General features: G+C 43.0%; 2 protein-coding genes across 2 annotated transcripts in view; one reads left to right on the forward strand and one right to left on the reverse strand.

Moving 5' to 3' along the window:
• Positions 1 to 15405, reverse strand: part of CDC7 (cell division cycle 7) — a 71011-nt gene extending 55606 nt beyond the window's left edge. Inside the window, exons 1-5 of the mRNA XM_033916381.1 lie at positions 15123 to 15405; positions 14924 to 15007; positions 3328 to 3463; positions 569 to 662; positions 321 to 463 (exon numbers count right to left, since the gene is read on the reverse strand). Of these exons, the coding sequence (XP_033772272.1) occupies positions 321 to 463; positions 569 to 662; positions 3328 to 3463; positions 14924 to 15007; positions 15123 to 15147 (482 nt within the window). The 5' untranslated portion in view covers positions 15148 to 15405. The remainder of the gene's footprint in view (positions 1 to 320; positions 464 to 568; positions 663 to 3327; positions 3464 to 14923; positions 15008 to 15122) is intronic.
• HFM1 (helicase for meiosis 1) overlaps positions 15362 to 16350 on the forward strand; it is a 354705-nt gene continuing 353716 nt past the window's right edge. The window contains exon 1 of the mRNA XM_033916380.1: positions 15362 to 15554. The gene's annotated coding sequence lies outside the window, so the exon portion shown is untranslated. The remainder of the gene's footprint in view (positions 15555 to 16350) is intronic.

Here is a 16350-nt window from a genome sequence, read left to right on the forward strand (position 1 = left end):
TCTCTCCAACTTGTAAGCCGCGTGCCGGTGCCAGATGGGAGGTAAGGCTGAATGCTGTTCAGGCAGGGGGGGAGCGATGCTGGTTCTTGGGGGAGGGGGGGGTGCTCACGAATCGAGTCAACGCTTGGTTTGTGAGACAAGATTTGCAAGAATGTTTTGCTCGTCTTGCAAAACACTCGCAAACTGTGTTACTCGCAAACTGAGGTTTGACTGTATTATACTATAGCCCATGCCAGCACAAAAAAGACAGACAGTCTGTACTGCTGGATGAAAAAAAAATTGTACTCTATATTTCACAATAGAATCATTTGGGCACTTACTTTTTCAGCCGCCTGTTGAACAGGAAGTTACTGGGTTTGACATCACGATGAACAATGCCAAAGGAATGGATGCGCTCCAAGGCTTTAAGAAGATTGAACATATATTCTCTTACTTCCTCAAAGCTAAGAGAGTTCAAAATGTCCTAAAAAGATATAAAATGTCACAGCTATTCAATTACAGTTGATAGAAGGTACACTTCTGAAAGTCCAGATTAAATGGATTGAAAAGAATCAAACCAAACCCTTACCAGAAAGGCATCATGTTCAAAGTATGGCATAATGATAACTACATGATCATTTTTCCTAAAGCAATGCTTGACTCCCATAACATTGTCTTGCCCCCTGAGAAACAAATAAAACCATGTGTTAGCAACATATTTTCAGAAATTATATTACAAATTTTCAGAAAATTAAAACAGCGATATCTCTGCACCTGAGCTTACACTTCTTTAGATTTTACTCAGTTTCCAGAAATACATGCTAAATGAAACAAATCAATTACTATTGTCATTGTATGTGACAGCAAAATTATGTGAAATTACATCATGAATTACAAATTTAAAATAACTCAAAATTAGCAATCTACCTAAAAAGCCACTCATGTGAAGAAACCATTTGTGCTCAAGTTCTCAGGTTTGACTTAACTGTCCAAGAGCATCCAACTTGAAACCAACAACTCACATAGCTGGCCATATGTTCATAAAAGATAATTTTTTGTGTATATGAAAATAAGAGCAAAGAATTAATGAAGTACTGCAGAATGAATGCACCATAGGCAAGGAAAAGCAACTTGAAATTTATGCAGAATCAGACAGGAAGCCACTATAGTGATTTAAAAATATGTGCTACATAATCAGATTGCAAATAGAAGAAAATTCATACTGTTGACTTCAGAAGAGACTGCAATGGAAACAGGTCAGTAACAGAATTGTGAGAAGCAGACTGCAATCTAAACAGGAGGTGATAAGTGAGAACTAAGATTTTGGAGAGATCGTAGATAAAGAAGCTGTACTGTCATCATTATTCAGACCCTTCCTCTTTGAGAACACTACCAAAATACTTATGCACACCCTCATCATCTCATGCTTAGACTACTGCAACTCGCTACTCTCAGGCCTTCTGCTTAGCCATCTCGCTCCCCTTCAATCCATCCAGAATTCGGCTTCAGGACTCATATTCCGGAAGAGCTTCTATACTCACGTTACCCCTCTCCTAAAGTCACTTCATTGGCTTCCCATCCATTTCTGAATACAATTCAAACTCCTCTTACTGACCTACCAATGCATTCGCTCAGCTGACAAGAAGATGAGGAAAGCAGAAGCAGAATTTTTTTTTCTACCTTTGTTGTAGAGGCATAGAAATCGAGCAGATGCCACAAGGAAGAGGCAGAAAGAAGGCAGACAGTGGATGGAACGAATAGAATGACGAGAAGATGAGGAAAGCAGAAACAGAATTTTTTTTTTTCTACCTTTGTTGTAGAGGCATAGAAATCGAGCAGATGCCACAAGGAAGAGGCAGAAAGAAGGCAGACAGTGGATGATGGAACAAAGAGAATGACGAGAAGATGAGGAAAGCAGGAGGCCATCATGTACATTGTGGACTCCTCCCACTGCCAAGAGCAGAGAGCTACTATTAACTCTTTTGAAACATTCAGGAGTTTTTTCAGTCTGCAAACTGTGTAGAGAGACAGAAAGCAGTTGGAGTGAGAAAGGAAAGGAGCATTTTGTACTATGGAGAAAGCCTGTGTCTCTCTAGTTAATAGTTTGGTGGGAGCTGGTAGAAAATTTCTCTAAGCAGCTATCTCTATACATATAGCTCTGAGGATCAGTGTCCCAGAATCCTGAATAATTGGGAATTTCTATTTGTCCTATTTACACTTGAGCAGATGGAAGATTATTAAAGATGGAAGACCTAGTTTCCTGTATTTTGCTGATGGGAAACCATTAGAGTTGAAAGACCTAGTTTCTACATTTTGCTGAAGTCACAGGCATGAACAAACTTGTTTTAGTACAGATGCTACTGTGTGGCCCAAATGCGAGTGTGTAGATTTCTTGCTGTGAAGAGTTTCTCAAGGACACAAAACAGTGCAGAAAAGACAATGAACAATTTAACAGTACTGGAAGGAACTGAGCAAGTCAGCAGGACACTCCATATATGGGATCCAGAAACTGATAAGAACTGCATAGCCATGCCAAGCCCACAGGTGGGGGCTAGCTGATGTGCTGAATGTACCCATGTGAAGAAAAGAAGATTTCGAGAGGAAGAAAGTTCTAGAAGCCATTCCTGTCCAGGGCCTAGCAGGGAAGGATGGAGGTGTGGATTAGATAGACAGCATTTTTGCTCCTATAGGGATTGTACTTGGACAGAACTAGGGGAGGGTCTTACAGAATAAAGAAACGTGTAAATAACCCAGTAAGTGTGTAAGGTGTAGTCAGAGAGACTTTAGCATACATACAGAACTGCTGGCAATCTCTTTGTATCTCTTTCCATTGTTTAGCCATACTTACTGCTCTGATTTACTAATTTATACTAATTTACCTTTTTATACATATATGATCACTGATTCATTTCTGATTTTTTACTAATAAACCAAGTGATTCGTTTTGGCTAATCACTGAGCGTTGGTCTGGCCATTAATTACCCTTAGAGGGGAAATCACAGAGGAGCTAAGTAGCGACTTCTCACTTTTTTTTTTAAATCTGATAGTGTCCTTCTGGCCTGCCTCCTGTGCACATAATCAGCCATAGGGTACCATAGGATTACAAATGTATCTTAAATAGAAAACTATCTGTATAGATTTTCCTCAAAATAAAGCATTTTATTAAAAAAACAAAAGCAAAACTAATTTAAATATTGATTTTATCCACCCTGTCATATATTAGCTCTTCTTTGAAATCTTTTAGAATTTCAATCATATATGGATACTATAACGCTAACTATGTAGAGATTTTCCTCCCTGTCAAGTTAAGAGCCTAACAGCCACAACACTAACTTCTCAGGTACTTACCCAGCAACTGTAAGGCACTGAAGTTCTGCTGCAATTCGCAATGGATGACTTGTTGGTATCAAATGTTTTAAAGCAAATTTTTCTTCGTTTCCTGATATTAACTGTGCTGTAGCCAAATATACGGAACTGAAAGTGCCTGTGAAAAATATGCAAATATTTAACAGCTCTCTCTATAGTCACTACAAATTTTAATGTACTCATACTAAACAACTATCATATTAACATCAGAAATATTCTAAAATATGTATTTTGCAGATATTTGTTTTTAGGTCAGTCATCAGTTTAATTGATCCTAAAAAAATATATTATGGATGTGTATTTGTTCTATATCTTTTTTTCTTAACATCAATATATAAATATTACATACACAAACACGCATACAATAGAATCTGTTAACTGGTATTCAAATAACTGGCACTCTCAACGAACCAGCCCAAAAATTGTTGGCAAAAGAAAAATTGTCTCTAAAGTGGTGCTCCTGACCCAATAACTTCCCCTCCCCTCCCGCCCCACATGCATCAGCAGCAGCCACAAATCTCCCTCCCTCCCTCCAGCTCCCAAAGCATCACAGCAGCCACAGATCTCCCTTCGATCCTGAAACAATATAGCCGGTCCTGACAACCCCCTCCCACCATCTGTTCCTGAAGCAGTAGAGCCGGCCCCGACAACCCCCTTCCTCAACACGGAATCATGGCTGCATTTCACTGGGGATGCACTTGCGCTGCTCCCGGGCCCATTTTTGTCTTTGAATTGGCCTTGGATGGACTGAGTGGTATAACCTCCCCCTCCCCAAAGAGGCAGAGGGGTCTAAAACTGATGCTACTTCACCCCCTTACACGCTGTGTGGCACACAGAATATGGATGCTCGACTGGTAGCCATCTGCCGCAAATGGGGCATGAATCCGAAATATCTTGCCCCGAGGAGGCCATCTGATAAGTTTTCTTGCAAAAATGAAGCTTGTAGATGTAGAAAAATGCTTTAAATTCAGATCTGGAAACTCCAAGATGGCAATTGTGGAAGCAATTTTACTAATAAAACTGTCTGGGAAAACTACAATGTGGCATCCAAAGTCAATCAATTAAGGATTCATCTAATTTCTTATGTATATTGCACACAATACAAGGTGATCATGATAATATTTTGGACGTCGCATCACTCTACACTCAGATCCCACAAGATAGGCACTACAGATTATAGCTGAGGTGCTCCAACATAGAATCTTGCCCCAGCGCATATCTACAGAATTTTTGATAAAATTGGTGAAATGGGTCATCTGGGTTTTTTTTAATAAGCAGATTTGGGAGTGGTTATGGGGGCGACATTGGCACCATCAGTGGCCACTCTATATATGTCAAGATTTGAAGAATATATAGTATATCAAACCCCATATTTTCAAAAAGTCGTATATTGGACTAGGTTTTTGGATGATATCTTTTTTCTACGGAGAGGTTCACAAGAAAAATTAAAGTTTGCGGAATAATTCTGTGGATAAACAGTTACATTTTACAATGTCTTGCCCCCAGACCCAGCTTGAGTTTTTGGATCTGTTGATAAGTGTGAAAAAAAAATTTTTTTAAACCACCCTCTATAGGAAACCAGTGGCACAAAATACACTTCTCCATTATACTAGTTTTCACCCCTTTAAATTGAAGTTTAATCTACCCATAAGCCAATTTTTGAGAATATGGCATATCTGTTCAACTATAAATGAGTTTAAATGCCAAGGCCGAATATTAGAACGTTTTTTAATAAGGGGATATCCAAAAAAAAAAATCTATAAAGCAAGCTTTTTTGTGAGCAAGGTTTGCACAGAGAGATCTATTATTGAGTAAAAGCTCTGAGGATATTAAAGAAGAGAGTGGTAGACTGACATGTGTTTTGCCATAATCCCAGGCAGATAATCATTTGGTTGAAATAATGAAAGGCTTTAGGCATATTTTGCAACTCCATCCAGTTTTACAAGAATTTCCTATGATAGCGTACAGTAGGGGTAGTACAATAGGGCAGAAATTAAATTTCCAAAAATTTAGAATAGGGGGGTTGCAGTGGAAATGGAATGTTATCATGATAAATGCAGTAGGTGCCAAAGGTGTGATAAAACTAGAAGGGTCACATTGGGAAGTACCGAGCAAGAATTTTCTCATAAAATCTAGAGGAAAAACTGATTTTAACAGTAGTTTTATGGTATATATGCAATAAATTTGTCCATGTGAGCTGGTTTATATCATTAATGGAGCTCAATCTGTACCCCAAAGTACACCAGTAATAAACTACTCTTCATGCCTCTAAGGCAGGGGTGTCAAACTCAATCATATAAGGGGCCAAAATCTGAAAAAAAGGATAAGTTGCCAGCCGAATGTTTTAGTAAGATACTTAGGGGTCCTTTTATTAAGGTACGCTAACTGATTTAGCGTGCGTTAAAGGCGCACCTTAATAAAAGGACCCCTAAGTGACTAAGGTTTAGTCTTAGCAGAAATATACGGTTACAACGTCTCCAACCCCACACCTGCTCTGTGATGTAATCAAAATAAATATTGTAATCACATAATTTCTACCTTTTGTTGGTTCCAGGCTCTGGTTGTCTTCTGAAAACTTGCTTGCCAGGGTCTCTTGCCCATTTTTCATTTTCTTCTTTCTCCGTACTAACCATCCATCTTCCATATCTGCTCCTCCCCTTCCGTTTCCCTTCCCTCCCCCGGAGGTCTGGCAACTTTCCTTTTTTTTCGTGTTCATATTTGCAGCTGCAGCAATGGAACCCACCATCCCCAGATCCACCATCTGTCTGTTTCTCAACTACCCTTTCATCCAGCATCTCTCCCTCCTTCCCCATCATCCCAGGGTCCACCATCTCTCCATTTCTCTTCCCAACTACCTTCCTATCCAGTATTTCTACCCCCTCCACACCATCCCTTGTGTCCAACTTCTCTCTCTCTGTTCCTTCCCTCCCTCCAATTGCCCACCATCTCTCTCCCTCTCCTGTTTTATTTCTTCCCCACTCCACCCCTCTCCCTCCAAGCAAACATATTCCCTTTCATTTTAGCCTCTCTTTCTATCCCTCCCTTCCTTTGTTCAGCATTTCCTCTCTTGTCCCTCTCCATCGAGGATCTTCCCCTTTCCTCCCTGCTTTCCCCTCCCACATATCCAGTATCCACTTTGTGTCCTTACTCCCTCTCTCCATGCTTATGATCTCCCTTTGTCCTTCTTCACCCACCCCTGATCTAGCATTTTCTTGCTTACTCTGTTCCCTGCAGTATTCAGTATCCCGTATCCCCATTTGTGTCCCTAAATTTCTGTATCCTTATTATCCCCTCACTCCTCCTTAGCCCGGCACGTGCACATCTGGACCCCTCCTTCTCTCCCTCTGGGTACTTCTACACCAGGGCCCGCCCCCGTCCCGAAGGCTTGCATGTTTTTCCCCCTTCTTCCCAGTCTCACCTTCATATTTGGCCTGCCGTTCCTACCCTCCTTCCATCCTGGCTTCCTGGTCTCCTCTGGCCAGCCAGCAGCAGCTGCTGCTGCTGCTGTTCATGCGCGTCTGCCTTCACCTGGTCTCCTCTTCAGAGCAGCCTGCTGAGGATCGCTGGCCTGCTTTAGCGAACCTCGCAGGCCGTTGTCGACCTCGGTAGCATGTTCCCTCTGACGCGATCCCGCCCCTTCTCTGATGTACGGGATCGCGTCAGAAGGAATGTGCTACTGAGGTTGACAACGGCCTGCGAGGTTCGCTACAGCTGGCCAGCGATCCTCAGCAGGCTGCTTTGAAGGAGATCAGATGAAGGCAAACGCAAGTGAAAAGCAGTGGCAGCGGTTTGTGCTGGCGGGGCCAATTTTTAACTCATCGTGGGCCAAATTTTGACATGTCTGCTCTAAGGTCTGACTGACATCCAAATTACAGGCTTAGAGAAGAACATTCCGAGTGAGATAGTAGGCAGGTGCAGGAAATAAATGACAGGTGTGTCATTCTGGATCCTCACCTATCTACTAAAAAAGATATTAGCAAGATAAGAACCTAATCTCTTTTTCTAGTGCAATAGGTGTGCCATTCCGGACAAGCAGGACATACAAAAGCAGTCCCAGAAATCTAGGGCGGGATAACTGCACCAGCTTGTAACACTGAGGACCCCCTTTCTTGCCACCACATCCACTCTGTAAAACTTGGCTAATAATAATAATAATTTTATTTTTATATGACGTAACACCACAAACAGTTCGGAGCGGTTTAGAGAGGAAGAAACTGTATATAGATAGTGATATTACAAAAAAAACTTTCAAAATTACATTCGCATGGTAAGATTAATCAAATGTTTCTGGAAGTGTTTTAGAAGTACATCGAGGCAGAAGTGGAGTCGGAGAAATTTATCAAAGAGATAAGTTTTGATTGACTTCCAAATGTACAGTGGACTAAGTCACCGCCCTACAAATCTCTTTGGGGGAGACTGTCCTAGCTTCTGTTCATGACAAAGCCACATTTCTAGTCAAATGCGCCTTTACCAAAACAGGAGACTGTTTTCCCACACACAATGTACGCCAACGAGATTGCCCTGGAAATCGTGGCCTTGGAACCTGGCACACCACGCATAGCTGGATTCGTCAGCACAAAAAGATGGTCAGTTAGTCGAAACTCATTGGTAACCTCCAGATTTTGGAGAAGCTTCTTCAGAATCGGGCGTGGGACAGAGGCATGAAATAGTAAACATCGTTCCTGCCCTGCACAGCATGGAGGCAGCCAGCAGTCATCCAGGATGTTTGTTCCACTCAACAAGGCCTGCACAAGAAAACACGCCTGATCTTACTACCGGCGAGGGAGGTATTTAAGGGGGGTGATGTATAGGCAGCCCCATTGTATAGGCCAATTTACTTTTTAAATCTCTTAGATAGGCTGCCCCATGTTACTAGCCACGGCTTATCTAAGAATTTTAAAACTTAAATCACGGTTTCCTGTGGCCTATACATGGGGAAAAACGGTATTGCACTAGAAATATATACTTTTTCAATGGGCACTGCTGTTGTGCATGTATTGTGTGCCTCACACAACATAGGCATCACAGCTACCAGCTGACACCTCCAAACCCCACCCCATACCCTATTTAGATGACAGGCAGGACAGATGCCCACTCCCTCCTCCCGAAAGGGCCTACCTCTTCAAAATGGCACCCTGTCCCTGCCCATCACTCTCCCCTCTGCCAGCTCTCAGCTCATAGTTGCCAAGTCCGTGGTTTTCTCGCCCAATTGGGCTGCTTTGGAACGCTGGTTGCAGGAAATTTTGAGTAGCTGCACGTTTTAGATTTTTGTGTGGTAATTTCGGCTGCATCATAGCACAACTTGTGTTGGATGGGAAGGAAAAGCAGTTACTAACCGTAACAGGTGTTAACCAGGGACAGCAGGCAGATATTCTCATGAATGGGTGACGGACCACTTTAAAAGTGCTTCGCCACTTTAATTCTTTAAAAAGTTCGCGATAGCCTGAACCGCGCATGCGCGAGCGCCTTCCTGCCCGACGTAGGGCACACAGTCCCTTAGTTAAGATAAGCCAGCTAAGACGCCAACCCAGGGAGGTGGGTGAGATGTGAGAATATCTGCCTGCTGTCCCTGGATAACACCTGTTACGGTAAATAACTGTGCTTTATCCCAGGACAAGCAGGCAGTAGTGCTGTCCGAATCAGGAAAAAAAATTTCGATTCGATTCAGCCTATTGAATCGATTTTTCGATTCGATTTTCCTGTCCAATTGGGTGTTTTTTTCCAAACATCTTGGTGGGTTCATTTTATAGCCTCTTTACCCCCTTCGCCCTCTCCTACCCACACTGGTCCTGTGGTGTAAACAAAATAAACAAACAAAAAATACTTTTCCTCTTTCTTTTAATCCTAGTTCACGTTCACAGTCCAACATCAGCTCTAGAAGCATACACATTTTTAATCTGATACATTGTAATCACAAAACAGAAAATAAAATCATTTTTCCTACCTTTTCTTGTCTGGTTATTTTTCAAATCATGTTGGTCCCATGTTGGTCTGGTTGTCTTCTGATCAGGCTCTCCTTCTTTCTTTTTGCTATCCATCCATCTTCCATCTCTGTCCTCCCCTTCTGTTTCCCTTGCCTCCCCAGAGGTCTGGCATCTTTCTTTTTTTTCATCTCCATTCCCCCGCAGCTGCAGCGATGAACCCCACCATCCCCAGATCCACCATTTCTCCTTTTCTCATCTACCCTTTCATTCAGCATCTCTCTTCTGTGTCCCTGTCCTCCACTCCAGTACTGTCCCCCTTGTGTCCCTGTTCCTATGCTCCCTCCATGCCCAGCATCTTATCTCTCCCCATATCAAGCTTCTTCATTCTCTCTTCCTTACCTCCTGTATCCCCTTCCCCAGGTACAGGCTTTCTCCTACTATCTCTCCTGCAATCCTGCACCCTGCCCACCTACTTTGGAACAGTATCTGTCCCTCTTGTACCCTTCCCCTTGTGGTCTTGCATTTCTTCTCCCTCTCTCCTTTAGTCCAGCACCTCTCCTTTGCTTTCCTCCCCCTCTTTTTGGTTTAGTCTCTCTCTTCCCTTCACCCCAGGTCTGGCATCTCTCCTCTCCTCTCTTACTCCTTCCTCCTCCTCCCTCTGCACAGGCCTGCCTCCCTACCGCGAAGGAACCCTTCCTCCTCTTCCCTCTGCACAGGCCTGCCTCCCCACCGCAAAGGAATTCTTCCTCCTCTTCCCTCTGCACAGGCCTGCCCCCCTGCCGTGAAGGCACTCTTCGGCCTGCTCCCCGCCACGAAGACCTGCTCCCCCCGCAAAAGCCTGCCCCCTGCCGTGAAGGCACTCATCGGCCTGCTGCCCCCACAAACCTGTATCTTCCCCCAGCTTCCCCACTCTTACCTTTAGGCTAACATGTTGGTGTTATAGCGATCCCTGCAGCTGCCCGTCGTCCTCAGCGGCACGTTCTCTCTGCCGCGATCCCGACGTCAAAGCAGGGGCAGGATGTAGCAGAGAGAACGTGCCACTGAGGACGACAGGCAGCTGCAGGGATCGCTATAACACCAACAAGCCTGCAGGCTGCCGTGTTAGCCTTAAGGAGGTAAGAGTGGGGAAGCTGGGGGAGGCCTTTCAGATTGACTCTTCCCCCTCAAACAGGAGCGGCAGTGGACGGCTAGCAAGAGGCAACGCTGCAGCTCCTGTTTTAGGAAGGCACGGGGGAAGGGTCGGTCATTGAATTGGGAGGCCGATTTTTTTTGAAAATTGAATTGATTCAAATCAATTCACCTGATTCGAATCGGTGAATCGGGCAGCACTAGCAGACAGCATATTCTCATGAATGGGTGACCTCCAAGCTAACAGAGATGGGATGGTGGGAGTGTTGGCCTAAGAAAATAAATTTTGTAATACAGATTGGCCGAAGTGCCCATCCCTTCTGGAGAAAGATTCCAGATAATAGTGAGAAGTGAATGTATGAACTGAGGATCAGGTTGCAGCTTTACAGATTTCCTCAATGAGCGTAGATCTAAGGAAAGCCACAGAAGCTGACATAGCTCTAACTTTGTGGGCTGTGACACGACTCTCCAGTGTCAGTCCAGTCTGAGCATAGCAGAACGAAATGCAGGCAGCCAGCCAGTTGGAAATTGTTCTCTTGGATACAGGACGCCCCAACTTGTTTGGATCAAAAGAGATGAAAAGTTGGGGAGATGTTCGTTGTGGCTTTGTCCGGTCAATGTAGTAGGCCAAAGTCCACTTACAGTCCAAAGTATGCAAAGTAGTTTCTCCGGTATGAGAATGAGGTTTAGGAAAAAAAACACTGGTAGAACAATTGACTGATTGAGATGAAATTCAGTGACAACTTTTGGAAGAAACTTTGGATGTGTATGCAGAACCACCAAGTTATGATGAAAAAATGTGAAAGCTGGATCTGCTACTAATACTTGTAACTCACTGACCCACCTGGCAGAGGTGAGAGCAATAAGGAAGACACTTTCCAGGTAAGAAACTTGAGATGAGCTGTGACCATTGGTTCAAATGGTGGCTTCATCAAACTGGAAAGAACCACATTAAGGTTCCATACTACTGGTGGAGGCTTGAGAGGTGGTTTAACATTGAAAAGCCCCTTCATGAACCTGGAAACCAAAGGATGAGCAGTGAGAGGTTTTCCCTCGACTGGCATGTGAAAAGCAGTAATAGCACTGAGATGGACTCTGATAGATGTAGACTTGAGACTAGAGTCAGACAGATGAAGATAATCCAACACCAATTCCACTGCCAAGGATGTTGGATCGTGATGATAAAGACACCAGGAAGAAAATCTAGTCCACTTTTGTTTCCTGGATGCTGACGAACAGGCTGAGAAAGACGTAAGACAGATGAATTCAGCCCGAGAGAAACCAAGCTGTAAGGTGTAGAGATTGCAGGTTGGGATGTAGAAGCGATTCCTGATTCTGAGTGAGCAGAGTAGGAAATATTGGAAGAGGCATGGGCTCCCTGGAGCTCAGTTGAAGTAGAAGGGAGAACCAATGTTGTCTGGGCCACCATGGAGCAATGAGAATCATGGTGGCTGCGTCCCTCTTGACCATGAATACAGTTCGCAACATGAGAGGAAGTTGAGGGAATGCATATAGAAACAGACCCGTCCAATCCAGGAGAAAGGCATCTGCTGCCAGACAGAGGAGAGTAAAGTCTGGAACAAAACTGGGCAGCTTGTGATTGTGAAGAGCCACAAACAAGTCCACTTGAGGAGTACCCCATTGAGCAAAGATGGACTGGAGAGTTGCAGAGTCGAGAATCCATTCATGAGGTTGAAGAATTCTGCTGAGGTTATCTGCTAGGGAATTCTTCTCCCCTTGAATGTAGATCGCCTTCAAGAACAGATTGCGAGCTGTCGCCCAAGTCTAAATTTTTTGGGCTTCCTGGCACAACAGAAGAGAGCCCGTGCCTCCTTGCTTGTTTATGTAGTATATTGCTACTTGATTGTCCGAGCAAAGGAGGAGGACCTGAGGGCAAAGAAGATGATGAAAAGCCTTGAGGGCATAAAACATCGCTCTAAGTTCTAAGAAACTGATGTGAAATTTCTGCTCCCTGGTGGTCCAAACCCCCCCCCCTCCGAGTCTGCAGATCGTTCATATGAGCCCCCTCAAGCATAAGGGGATGCGTTTGTCGTGATGATCTTGTGATGAGCGGGTAAATGAAAAAGAAGACCTCTGGATAGATTTGAGGAGGTCATCCACCATTGAAGCGACCACAGAAGAGATGATGTCACAGATATATGTTGTGAGATACGATCCATCGCTTGGTCTCAGCAAATTCAAAAGTCAAGGTGCAAGGAGGGAAACGTGCCCCGCCGGGCCGAACTCACGAAAGCGAAAAAGTAAAAAAATTTTTTTTACTATAAAAAAGAAAGAAAACAAAAACTGACTAAAAAGTCAAAAAATAAGCTGCGTGAGCAGGAAGGCAGTGAAAAAATATCAACAGCCATTGATGAAGCGACTTCTTAGCTCTGCGGAAACTAAGAAACTGAGGGACCACACGCCTTACATTGGGCGAGAAGGCACTTGCGCATGCGTAGTTCGGGCTATTGCAAACTTTCTAAAGACCTAAAGTGGCAATGCACTTTTAAAGTGGTCCATACCGGTTCTCCGTCGGTGACATCACCCATTCGTGAGAATATGCTGCCTGCTTGTCCTGGGATAAAGGAAAGCTGCGGACCTCTTGGTGGGCAATCTCATGAGTTTAACGAAAGGATGAAGTGGTGGGGGAAGGATTTGAAGGAGAGGTGCCTGATCGCTTACAGAGAAGAGAGCAGAAGCAAGAGGGAAGGATGACCAGTCTCTTCCCTCCCCAACCTCCGGTTCATGATTCGCTGCTCTTGTTGGAGTCAGGCCTTCCTCTCTGCCGGGTCTCACCTACTTCCTGTTTCTGTGAAGGCAGGACCCAGCAGAGAGGAAGGCCTGACTCCAACAAGAGCAGCGAATTACGAATGTTGCGCTGCCGACTGCAGGGTGATAAAGGGAGGGAGGGGGAGAGAAATGCTGCATTTGATTGGGGAGAGGGAGGGAGAAGAGATGAAAATGAGATGCCAGACCATGCAGAACGAAAGGAGGGAGGGAAAGGAAAGGAGATACCAGGGCATGGGGATAGGGAAGAGGTGACAGAGATGCCAGACCAGAGAGAAAGGAGGGAAAGGAAAGAGGAGATACTAGAGCATAGAGGTGGAGGGAGAGATTGAAGGAGAGGAGAAAGATATGCCAGAGCATGGGGGGAAGGAAGGGGACTGAGATGCCAGACCATCGGGAAGGAAGCGAGGGAGGGAAAGGAAAGGAAGAAAAGGAGATGCCAGAGCATGGAGGGTGAGGTCCCAGGGCATGGGGGAAGGGAAGTAGATGCCATATCATGGGGCAAATTGGGGTGAGAAGGAAGGAAGGAAAGGAGAAGGGAGATATGCCAGAGCATGGAGGAGGGAGTGGAGACAGAAAGAGAAAAATGGAGAGACAAAGAGGGCAGATGCTGGATGGGATGGAGAGTGAAGAGAAAGTGAGGAAAGCAGAAATCAGAGATGATAAAAAGGTAGAAAAAATATTTTATTTTGTTGCTTTAGAATAAAGTAGTATTGTAGCCTTATTGATAAACATTTATAAATAGAAAATGGAAATAATCTTTTTATTGAACTAATTTTAATACATTTTTTACTAACTTTTGGAGACCAAAATCCTCTTCCTCAGGCAGTGATTTACCAAGTGGGAGGGGGTGTTAAAAAATGATCTGCCCCGGGTGTCATATACCCTTGGTACGCCACTGTCCGATCCCCTACCTTTAGAATATTAGGGAACCTTCTAATCAGATTAAAATTGCTTCACAGATCTGGAAGGGGCTGTGAATTTTGTTTTGTATCTTATGTGAGAACATTCGGAGCACCCTCTCATGTTTTGGGGCTGCTTTTTCAAGGTAATTGGGTGGGATTATGTTAAGCCCCTTCCCTTCCTTAAAAGCAGACTGAAACCTCACCTTTTTGATATAGCTTTCAATCCTTAACCCTATTCCTCTGCCCTCCAACCCAGCTAACAGTTCCTCTTAACTGTATCCATGACATCCTGTTTGTCTGTTTTGCCTGTTTAGATTGTAAGCTCTTTCCAGCAGGGACTGTTTTTCTTATTCTGTCTGGTAGAGCTATAGAAATAATTAGTAGTAGTAGATTATGGTGGCTCCACAATCAGCTGAGCAGAGGTAAAGAACAGTGGCAGGAGGAGGAGGAGCTGTACCTAGCCAGTAGCCATTGCTCTTCAGAGCAGATACCAGATACAATTCCTCCCCGTTTTACAGGGCTGCTCTTCACAAATAGCATGCATATAATTTGCATACTTTAGTGCTGAGCATCACCCGGATAAAAACCACCCTCACCACAGTATTTTTTTTTATTTATTATGGTGTATGAGCTTTGAACATCGGGGCCAATCTGTACCTCGCAAACGTATTACACAAAAGATCCATTAAAGATTCAGCAACTGGTGATATAATTTGGGAAAGTCACAAGAACCACAGTAGTCTTACATTAATTGCTGCTGCTAAACAACGTGACGATTTAGAATTTCATTAAACTAAAATATGCAATCAAATATTAATAATCCTAGCAATTTACCTTCCCCTATTTTATCCGTAATTTGAAATACTTTACTGAGCTGTGGCACTGCATCATAGAGTTTCTCGATATCTTCTTTCACGCCTGTAAACAATAAAGAAAGAACGCCTTTTAATTCTCAACCATAATATTAAAGCAGCTATTACGAAAAGGGAAGCGCACGCTAAACATTCTGACACAGACTGATGAACATGCTTACCAGGATTACGTTTCAACTCCTCCATCAAATAAACAAGACAGAAAGAAAACTGCAGTGCAAGTGAAACTACTTTTTATTTTTAACGCAACCGCGGTCTAATATAGGTTACTGAACACAAAGTCAGCTATATTTTAGACTAATTCCCTAAAATTGCAGATAGGATAGCGCTGCACCTACTAAACAGGAAAAACAAAAACGAGGAAGGGAAAAAGAAACCTATTAAATCATTACTTAAAAGGCGCCAAAACAACATTCAAGCTCAACCGGAAATGCTAGCGCGCGGGATACCGGTCTCAATTACGCTTTGTGTCTGGTGGCCATATTGAAGTTGGCAAACAAGTGCTAGCAAAATCTGAAACGGGAGGAGAGTGCAAGTATCAGTGTTTATATTTAAAATTATAATACTGTACTTGTAATTTTTAAATATATTAGGTAGGTTTTGAAAAATAAAATAAGGCTTAGGTGAAAACTTGCATGGAAAATAATTAATCATTGCCTGAGGGACAATAATTTTCTGCTAGTTTGTTATCAAGGGAGCCTTTCAGCATTATTTCTAGCAATTTTATTTATTTATTGAGATTTATTAACTGCCTTTATGAAGAGATTCTCCCAAGGCAATTGTTGCTGTTAGGGGTTCATGATTAAAACCTTATAACTTTCCAGAAAAATAAATAAACAAAACCCATTTAAATGATAATAATATCAAACCTTTTCAGTAGCACTCATAATTTACAGACATGTCAAGTCACATGTATTTGAAAGTTTTGTCACTCTCACACTCTTTTAGTCCTATTTTCTCACTCATCAAGTCTCAATCCGGTGTACAGTACTGATCTTACTCACTGCTTTCATTAGAAGCAAACCTTAAGAGAAGTAAATCAAGTGGTTTAACAACCATTAAGAACTCTGGATAAACACACATTCCTGCCTATTGATTCCCCTTGCCTTATCTTCCCCTTATTGCAAGTGAAATTGCATCTGAAATTGATATACAGTATATAATTTTAACTACTTGGTGGAAAACAAATTTCAGCTTAAAAATTTTACTTCTAAGCCAGGGGTCAGCAACATTTTTAAAGCAAAGAACTATTTTATTCTATATGTTTGACCCAAGATTTACAAAGAGCTGCAATAAGTAGAGAGGAGGGTTTCAGATACAATTTTTAATGCAATATTGGTATACGGTATATGTATTTAACACAAAACAAAATTTCAAGTACTTACAGAA

This window comes from Geotrypetes seraphini, chromosome 12 (assembly GCF_902459505.1).
Source record: "Geotrypetes seraphini chromosome 12, aGeoSer1.1, whole genome shotgun sequence".
NCBI lineage: Eukaryota > Metazoa > Chordata > Amphibia > Gymnophiona > Dermophiidae > Geotrypetes > Geotrypetes seraphini.